The sequence below is a fragment of the Salmo salar genome, chromosome ssa01 (genome assembly GCF_905237065.1).
Source record: "Salmo salar chromosome ssa01, Ssal_v3.1, whole genome shotgun sequence".
NCBI classification, from domain to species: domain Eukaryota; kingdom Metazoa; phylum Chordata; class Actinopteri; order Salmoniformes; family Salmonidae; genus Salmo; species Salmo salar.
The window spans coordinates 42,865,523-42,875,522 of NC_059442.1; the positions used below are offsets into that span (position 1 = coordinate 42,865,523).

At 44.3% G+C, this 10,000-nt stretch overlaps 1 protein-coding gene and 1 long non-coding RNA gene across 2 annotated transcripts in view; both read right to left on the reverse strand.

The window, feature by feature from the left end:
* LOC106602782 (uncharacterized) overlaps positions 1-378 on the reverse strand; it is a 6,649-nt gene extending 6,271 nt beyond the window's left edge. The window contains exon 1 of the long non-coding RNA XR_001328294.2: positions 282-378. This is a non-coding gene — a long non-coding RNA (uncharacterized lncRNA). The remainder of the gene's footprint in view (positions 1-281) is intronic.
* A 5,408-nt stretch (positions 379-5,786) lies between these two features.
* zfp36l1a (zinc finger protein 36, C3H type-like 1a) overlaps positions 5,787-10,000 on the reverse strand; it is a 5,022-nt gene continuing 808 nt past the window's right edge. The window contains exon 2 of the mRNA XM_014195509.2: positions 5,787-9,151. Within this exon, the coding sequence (XP_014050984.1) occupies positions 8,045-9,151 (1,107 nt within the window). The 3' untranslated portion in view covers positions 5,787-8,044. The remainder of the gene's footprint in view (positions 9,152-10,000) is intronic.

Genomic DNA, 10,000 nt, shown 5'->3' on the forward strand with positions numbered 1-10,000 from the left:
TTTTGACCAAAGCCATATGGACCCTGGTCAAAAGTAGTGCACTATGTAGGGAACAGGGTGCCATTTGGGACTCAAACAGTCACATCTTCTCTGGGCTTCCTCTTTGAAGTTTGAACTTTGTCTGTGATGTCATCTTCCACAGTATCGGTTGTTTATATCAAATGTCGTTTTTTACTACTTTACTCAGGTCCTGTGTGTGTTGTGTGTGTGTGTGTGTGTGTGTGTGTGTGTGTGTGTGTGTGTGTGTGTGTGTGTGTGCGCCTGGGTATATAAATAATTACCCCATTCCACTGTTCCCTGCATGTTGTCTCTCTGCACTGATGCCTTCAGGAAACAGATGCAACCAAACCCAACTGAGAACTCTCAGAAAGGACTCAGTGGTGCAATGAAACCAATCTAATTTGCTGTTACTTCATATCAGCTATTTGACTGGCTACCGCATCTTATTCTTTATCTTTCCTATCCATTGACCCAGGCTTAGTGCTTTGTGACAGAATCATCCCCCAACCATTCGGGAAGAACTCAACCCCAGAGCTCAATGAAAGGCAAGTGTTGGGTGTTTGTTTTGTGTCACTAGGTAGAGTTGCTGGGTCTGTTTCCAACAGAGGAGGCTGGTGGGAGAAGCTATACGAGGACAGACTCATTGTAATGGTTTAACCGAGTTAAACACGTAGTTTCCATATGTTTGACGTGTTTGATACCGTTCCATTTATTCATTCCCAGGCATTACAATGTCCTCCTACAGCTACTCCCATCAGCCTCCTCTGGTTTCCCCAACCGGTCAGACAGACATCTCTTACTCAGCGCCCATGGAAGCTTCCCCATCTCTGCCTCTCCCTTCCAGACCTGGGTTTAAGAACAATTTGAAAATATTTCCAATACTTTATCTGTGCTTGATTGAGCTTGCCTGTTGCAATGGAACCAATAGATAAACCACAGTAGTGCAAACCCAACCTACCTGACTCTCCAGGCAGGCTAAAGCAAATGCTGAAAAGTATCTGCAAGAGTTCAAATACTATTTGAATCCAGGTCTTCTCTCCTACTCAACATGTTTTTTCTCTCTCCTTTTTAGGTCAAGGGTAGACACTTGAAAAAACATGTGACACTGGATACTGTCAGCTAATGTGCATGACTAAAGTCAGCATAGTGTCATAGTCATAGGCCTGCTGCTACATAATAGGTGTGTGTGTGTGTGTGTGCGTGTGTGTGTGCGTGCGTGTGTGCGCGCGCACGCACGCGCATACTTGTGCGAGCACAAGGGTGTCTAGGTTACGTAAACAGGATCAATCAGTTGTCTTATTGACCTGCTATCAGTCTAACGCTGTCACTTACCACCACAGAGCTACAGAGTTTAGGAGATAAAGAAGCAGGCCATGTCTCCGGTTCTCATGGTCCTATTCCCTGGCAAAGCAATGTAGCCTAGCTCTAGCTTGAGTAACATTGCATCCTCCAGAGGCATGCTAGGCAAGCGGTGAGAACGCTAAGAGTTAAACGGTTTGTTTGTCTGCTCTCTACACTCTGGACTCGGATTGTTTCCGATTGTGTCCTTGACGTTTTACCCAGTTTGAAAAAACTGATGAAATACCCACAAGGCTCTGGCTCTGGCACCGTCCTCTGGACAGCCCTTAACCTTCCCCTTCATTCATTCTTCATCTGACCCACCTTATGTGGGTACACACACTTACATGCATCCAAGCGACACGTAGACACACACACACACACACACCAGGGGAGGCTGCTGAGGGGAGGATGAATCATAGTAATGCCTGGAATGGAGTCAGTAGAATGGTATCGACCACACGAGAACCACTTTTGATGCCATTCCATTGACTCCATTCCAGCCATTATTATGAGCCGTCCTACCCTTAGCAGCCTCCCCTGACACACATACCCACACTCCAGTTACCCTTATACTCTCGCTCAGCTGTGACCAGAGATAAGGGGAAATAGTGTTAGCACATTCAGCTCTCTCTCTGTTTGCTCCCTCTCCTTTCTCAAACAGAGAGGCAGAACCAACCACTGATATGACCATTACAAAGGTGTACCTACAGCAGGACTGGCTGTGGCACAACTTAAACCTGGCATCAGCCTAGCTATTTTCAGGCTCTTAGATTAGGCTACTGTAACCTCGTACAAACATACAGGATTAGTGCCGATAGCGCCGCGGTAATCAATCTGGTGCGTAAGATGCAGAAACGTAAGGGTTGGTTTTCCAGACAGATTTTACTGTAAAATAAATACTCTTCTACTGTACGTATTCGCTTCCATTGTGTGGGCATAATGGAACGTCCACTGCAGAGGTGGTGTCGTTATGGAAGGCGTCTTCTTTGTCACCGTGTTTCAAAAGGGTCGTTGCACCACTGAGCAGAGCGTCCCCCCCCCCAACTTCGTCCTTTTTGAGGTTTTGCTCGCGTGGGCATGCGTGCGTATGAACAACCACTTCCTGTGCACGTATGTGATGCCGCTACAGTCTATGTAGGCAAATTACCAGCTCATAAACAGGATGCAGCCTGCTCTTGTATCACACATACAGTATGCAGATTTACTTCCCCTGAAAGGCCGCAAACGGAAAGAAAGCATGGGCGGTGAGCACAAGCTGTTCTCACCTGGGTCGGCTTGAATCGAGGGAGATGGAGAGAGAGGTAGAGTTTTCGGTCACAAAAGCCTGCAGGTGTAATGCATTATGATGTACGCACAGGCGGCTGGTAGCACTTTAATTGGGGAGGACGGGCTCATAGTAATGGCTGGAAAAGAATGAATGCAATGGTGTCAAACACAAACATGTGGTTTCCGTGGGTTTGAGACCATTTCAGTCACCCCATTCCAGCCGTCCTCCCACACCAGCCTCCTGTGATTGTAAGACATGTATAATACCAAAGTTTACTACTTTGTTCTTTGGCGAAGTTAAGAGCGTTCATTTTATTTCTTAAACTGCTGTTCTGTTCTTGAGGATTCTTAGGTGTAAACGGCTGTCGTAGGAGAGAGAGGACCAAGGCGCAGCGGGTTGCGTGCTCATCATTATAATTTATTTGTGAACACGAGAAAAAACAGAGAACGACAGTTTCACAGGCTACAATAATTACAGCAGTGCGAAATACAGCTACCCACAGCTACCCACAATTAACAACCCCAAACACATACACATACATATATAGGACTCTCAGAGGAAAATAGAAACACCTGCCTCCAATTGAGAGTCCACACCCAAACCTAAACATAGAAAAACTAAACTAGACAGAACTTAGAAAATACAACCTAGACATACCCAACACCCAGAACTAACAAATCACACACCCAAAACACAACCAACCACCCCGAACCAACCAAAACAAATACCCTCTGCCACGTCCTGACCAAACTACAATACAAATAATATCTAAACTAGTCAGGACGTGACATTAGGGTTGACTGCCAAAATAAAGTAAACACTTGAGTAAATAAGGGATACAAAGTTTTGTATATTGAAAGCAGGTGCTTCCACACAGGTATGGTTCCTGAGTGAATTAAGCCATTAAAACATCCCATCCTGCTTATAGAAATGGCCCGTCGCCTATTACTTTGGCTACTACGGCTTGAAGGAGAAGTCTCAGTGACTTTGAAAGAGGGGTCTCAAATGAGCATAGGGTGTTTAAAGTGTGTGTGTGTGTGTGTGTGTGTGTGTGTGTGTGTGTGTGTGTGTGTGTGTGTGTGTGTGTGTGTGTGTGTGTGTGTGTGCGTGTGTGTGCGTGCGCCCAGTCACCAAATCTCAATCTAATTGAACACTTACGGAAGATTTTGGAGCGGCGCATGAGACAGCGTTTTCCACCCCAATCAACAAAACACCAGATTATGGAAATCAACACTGAAGAATGGTGTCGCATCCCTCCAATAGAGTTCCAGACACTTGTAGAATCTATGCCAAGGTGCATTGAAGCTGTGCTGGCGGTTTGTGGTAGCCCAACGCCCTGTTAAGACACTTTATTTGGGTGTTTCCTTTATTTGAGCAGTTACCGGTACATTTCCTTGGGGCTAAGCTCTTTACACAGCCTGGTCTCATTGACTAGACCTAACATAGTAAATGTAAATCCGGGACACTCAAATGATATGTTACATTTGGTATAACATGAACGTCTAACAACCCAAAGGTTGCGTGTTCGAATCTCATCATGGACAACTTTAGCATTTGAGCTAATTAGCAACTTTGCAACTGCATGCTACTTTTTAGCTACTTTGCAACTATTTAGCATGTTAGCTATCCATTCCCCTAACCCTTCCAGCTAACTCTTCCCCTAACCCTTTAACCTAACTCCTAACCTTAACCTTCACCCTAATACCTAGCATAGCTAATGTTAGCCACCTAGCTAATGTTAGCCACAACAAATTGGCATTCGTAACACATCATACGCTTTGCAAATTCATAACATATTGTATGTTTTGCAAATTCGTAACATCATTTGAATTGTAATCCGCAACATATACAAAATGGATGATGGACATCCACAAATTAATACATACCATATGAAACATAACATATCATACTAAATAAATGGAATGTCTCAGATTTACGCACAGAACAATACGAAATGCTCTGAGGCCAGGTTGCTTTACAACACTGAGGTAAAGGCTACATGGCACCCAAAGATGTTTAGCAAACCTTGTTTGCACAGGTGGGCAGTCTCATCTGTCTACCTGTCATGATTTGAAGGGGGGGGGGGGAGGTAGGCTGGGTAGAGGCCTGGGCCTAATGTTGTACCAGGCCCACAACAGGTGTCCCCTCTCCCCTGGCCTGTTCAGGGCAACAGACAGGAACAAGATAATCCATCAGAAGCAACAACCTGAACTGAGGAAACAAGAAGGGGCTTATGGGTCAACTGACTGGGGCAGCACTCGGCATGGTAATAGTTAGTTCCATTAGGAGTTAGTTCCTGATCTTCTCTGGACTTCTCTGTCATCTGATACAAAACTGAGGGTAGAGGTAAGTGTCTGCCTGGTGCAATCAGAACAAATAAAGTAGTCCGGTAGTCATGAAACAGGAGAAAATGTTTTTACGATGGGTGAATTGAAGAGGCAGGTAGACCAACTATCTGTAGTCCAATAAGAAACGCTCATTTTAATTTGGGATTTCATAACATTTTTGTGCCCTACTGAACATGACCCTTACCATTGTCACTACACCCATCTCTATGTTTCTTCTCACTGACTGACTGGCTCTCCATATCAGCCTCTCATAACCTTAATGACCTGATCAACATTTCCAGGTAAACAGAGCATGGTATCAGTCTGTGTAATCAAACCAGCTCATTCAGAGTTTGAGCACCCTGGGACAATCCCTTAATAACAGGTCTGTCTAGTCCACCAATCACCAGGCTGCTCCCTCTCCTATCTACCAATCTGCTCTCTCTCATGTCCACCAATCATCAGCTGGCTCATTGAAACTCCCTCCACACGGGTCTCTTCCTATGCCATGTAATGTTTAACTAATTGAATCAATAAACGATACCGTTTCCAACCATTTATTGGTATTCAGTATGTATTAACATGTAGTAAACGTAAACGTGCTTGGTAAGGTTAAATCAGTGTCCACATCTGTTACCAAAAGATAAGCTGTCGGTGTGACATTTTGTTATGGGACGTGCTGCAACAGGAATCTCTTTTCATAAAATGTTGTTTTCCCTATTGGTGCAGCACGGTAAACATTGTGAAAGAGCTCTGTTAAATGTCATGCTTGACTATCCGACAGAGAAGACAGTCAAGATGTCTTCTAGTCAGTTAGTTCACTAATGGGTGGAATGAATACACAACAATTGTTTCAAAAATACAGGGTTTATTGGTTAACTGCAATCAATAGTTACAAAAAGAGAAATCCGTTTTTAATATAAACTCACATAGAAATGACTGTAGTGAAAAACCATGGCTGGAAAAATACATTCAACAGTTTTACTTTCTTTGTGTCAATAGTCCTGTTTAACCTTGCTCAGAACTTTAAGGAAACATGGAACAAGGAATTATAACAACTTCACCATCTTCCATCGTTTAATATAAAAGTCCTTAGTTAGCTACCTGGAATGTATTCAAAAGTAGGCACTTTACAACAGTTGGGGGCCATGCAAGTGAATCAAACATCCAATCAAAAACACAGATGTCTTCTCCTCAACACATTTGGTCACTGCTATTGCTTGTAATACAAATAGTATTTTTCCTCTAAATCCTTGGTTAACTGTATTACATAACCGTCCTTTAAACCCTACACTTAAAATCGGGATGTGAGAGTGAACATGGGGATATTCATCATTATGTGTTGTACCTCTTGGTTTTACCACTTTAGTCATACTTATGAAAGAGAATCCTGATTGGTCTCCATATGGAACCAAGCTGATGTGATTTAAAAGAATACAAACAGCTGAATTGAGTGAACAAAGTAATAACAGTAAAGTACTGTTACAGTCAGAGAAAACGTTCTAAAAGAATAAGGGAGGATAGGACAGTTCCGGGATGATAATGCAACAGGTATTATTTTTGCTAGAATTGCAGTCCAATAATGGGGAAAACTTTTTTTTTTAAGTCTACAAATAAATAATCAAAAAGCTACATTTTTTTCCTGTATTTTTTTTGCTTTAAATTAAGTTTTATTTTAACAAAGTGTAGTTACAAATATTGTTGCAGTCATTGTAGTACAATATATTAAACTGTGGGGGAAAAAAGGAAACTGACAAAACATCTTCACAATCTTTAGATTAATACCGAAGATCATAATTTAACATAAAAAGAAAATATATTCTATTGTTCATTATCCAGATAAATACAAAATTAACAAAAAAACTAAATGCATATGATCACCAATAAATATGTTTCGATAAGTTAAATAAGCAGTGACAAGCACCAATGCTTGGAAAGTTTTAAAACAAACAATAACTATAATAATAACAATAAAAAAATGATAAATCAAAAACCATAGAAAGAAGCAGGGAGATGTCATAACAGCTGCTCCTCAGAGCCAGATTCTGATTCTATAGGGGAAAAGGAAAAATAAGATAGCTTAGAGATCCCATCTCAAGTTGCAGGAAGTAGAAGAACTGCACCATGGGAATGCTGGAATTCCCTGCTGCCTGCAGAACAGCATGGACGGAGGCGGGCTGGAGAGGAGAGAGGGGGCGGGACAGAAACCAAATCGTCTTCAAGGTTTAATAACCAGTTAGACATTAAAGACATCCTTCATCCTTCCTCCCCAGAAACACAACAGCCAGTGACCAGCAACACTTCCTGTGTCTGTCAGTCACTTCCTGCATACAGACTCTGTCCTGCTCCGCTATTACATAAAATGAGACTCAACAAAGAACGCTTGAGAAGAACCATGAAGGGACAGGTTGACGTTGAAAGAATCAAAACACTCAAGACAGTAGTCCATCCAATCAACTCTCACACATGCTACACACGAACCACCTGCCCCAGGCACTTTGTTTAAAACTATTCATATCATTTCAGTTCATGTATTTTTTGTTGTTGCTCAAAGTCTAAAGTATAAACAGCTGTGGTTGATCTGAGGACAGAGTGTGTTAATGAGCACCCTCCAGCTAGCTCAGCGCAGAGTAGACCAGGGAAGTGCGCTTGAGAGGTGGTAACGTCAGAGGATGGTGGTGGAAGAGTGGGGCGTGTGGTGCGATGATACATTCCCCGTGCCAAAGGCCCACTAGCACTGCTAAGTGTTCAAGAACAGAAAGACAGGTGGCACCTGGCAAAACAACAGTCAAACAATCTCTTCTTTTTTTTCACACCATCATTCTCATTGTTCATTCATTTCCTCTCCCGTTTTGGCACTATGCCAGAAGACAGGGTAGGCTCTATGAGGGGAGGAGAGTAAACAGCAGGGAAGAGATTTCTGGGGTGATTTGAAAACAAGTTCCCTTAATTAAGTCACTTTATCCTTAGATCATTCAAGCTAGGAACTAAATTGATATTGTTTTGTGGAGGAAAGGGGGGTAGGGGAACATGGTAGAGGGGAGTGCCATTTCCCATTAATTTTCTCTTTCTGGGAGGCGACGGATAACGTACATTAATTAGGTGCAGTCTAGTCATCAGAGACAGAGAGGCGGCTAAAGATGGGGAGGCGTCTGTTGGCGTCCAGGCTGGGGGACTCTGACCCGCTGAGACTGCCCCCTGAGCTGCTCTGATACCCCTCCTGGTCTGACAGGGAGTCCTGCGGAGGGCTGGACGGAGACTCAAACATCTGAGTGGGGGACTCCGACATGGGCCTAAAGAAGTAGGGGGCGTTGGTCGGAGACAGGGGTGCTGGGGTGTTGGGTTCAGTCCCAGTGGGGCCGCCGGATCCCAGGCTGGGGCCAAACAGGTTGGCCAGCTCCTGGCTGGAATATGTGAAGGGGTTGCAGCTTGGCCACTCAGGCATCTCTTCTGGGGAGAACATGGGTGTAGGAGTGAGGCTGTCCTCTCCTCTCAGACCCCCGGAGCTGGGGAACCCTGCGAAGCTGTAGCTGTGCTGCAGACGGGGACGCTCCAGTTTATTGGAGGAGAGCGGGGAGAAGGAGGAGGATCCCGGGGGGGGTCCACGGCGCTCCTCTGCATTGTGGATGAAGTGACAGCGGGGACCGTAGGGGCAGAATCCGATGGTGTGGAAGGTGCGACACAGCTCGGTTTTGTATTTAGGGTGGCGGCTGAGAGAACGCAGCTCGTGGATGCCGTGGGCGAACTGACACTTGTCGCCGTACTTGCAGGCTCCGTTCTCCTCAAACGGGCGGCACAGCTCCGTCTTGTAGCGGCTGGAGTTGACCTGGCTCTGCTGCTGGCTCTGGCTGCTGCATCCCAGGCTGGTAGGACTAGCCGGCCCCAGGCACTTCTGTAGGAGCCTCTCGCCTGTCTCAGAGAAGGAGCGGTCTCGCATGCGGTTCTCCTTGTTGCTGCCACTGATTAACCCTGAGGTGATGGAGCAGGAAGAGGGGTCTGATATCTTCAGGCTGTTGAGGAACTGGTTCTGGTGGAACTTGGAGCTGGGGTTGTGGTTGGGAAGGGTGACCGAGTGGTACGCCGACACCCCTCTGCCCAGCGAGGGGGTCCCCACAGCCTTCCTGTCCCTGTCCAGCAGGGCTCCGGTGGGGGTGGACATGGCATGATGGGGGGAGCTCAGTATGTTGTTGTTGTTGTTGTTCAGCATCTTGTTGTTCTGGAAAGAGACAAACTATTAGATCTAAAGTCAATACAAAAACAAATGTATTTAAATGCAAAAAAAAAAATCACAAGAAAGAGTGTTTTACATTTCATAAAGGGAAGGAAAACATCTATAAAGAAATGCCTGAATGACCATTGATGTTCGTTTCGCATTAAATCCTAAGGCGGATGCAGACCTATAGAACAGAACAGCTGGTTTGGCAAGTTGCCCTACTGAGGAATGTGTGCCTGCAAAGTGAATGGCGCAAAGGAAGGAGCGCGTGAGAGCGATCACGGTCCCCGGTTACAAAGGAACTGCTGCATCTTTTTTTTTATTCATTTGAAATGATAAAGCGAAATGAAAACGTAGTGTGAAGAAACTCAAAATGGAAGGCATAGTAGGCTAGTAACGAAGTTCTCTTCAAAAGAACACTCGCATCAGGCCTAGATATGCATGACTAGGTGATTGATGGAATAGGAAAGCATGTTTTGCCTCACACACAAGATCCATGTATAGCTAACGTTACGTGGACCCTTTTATGCACAATAATATCAATTTAACTTTCAACGGAAAGTTCAGAAGTTGTTCAAAATAAATACTGTAACGACCCTACAACAAGTACAACAATCAATGCAATTCATACAGGATATATATACATACTGCAAGTTAAAAAATATATCCTATATTCGACGTGCCACCGGTAACAATCTACACGTTTCAATAATCAATGCTCGTCTGAAGTCAGAATCATTAGGCTATGCGTTTCAACCTGTAGTTTCAGGCACGAGTATATTGAAACTTGATTGAATGAATGCAACGTCATGGCAAATATAAATAAGATTAATGTACCAATTCTAGCAGCTT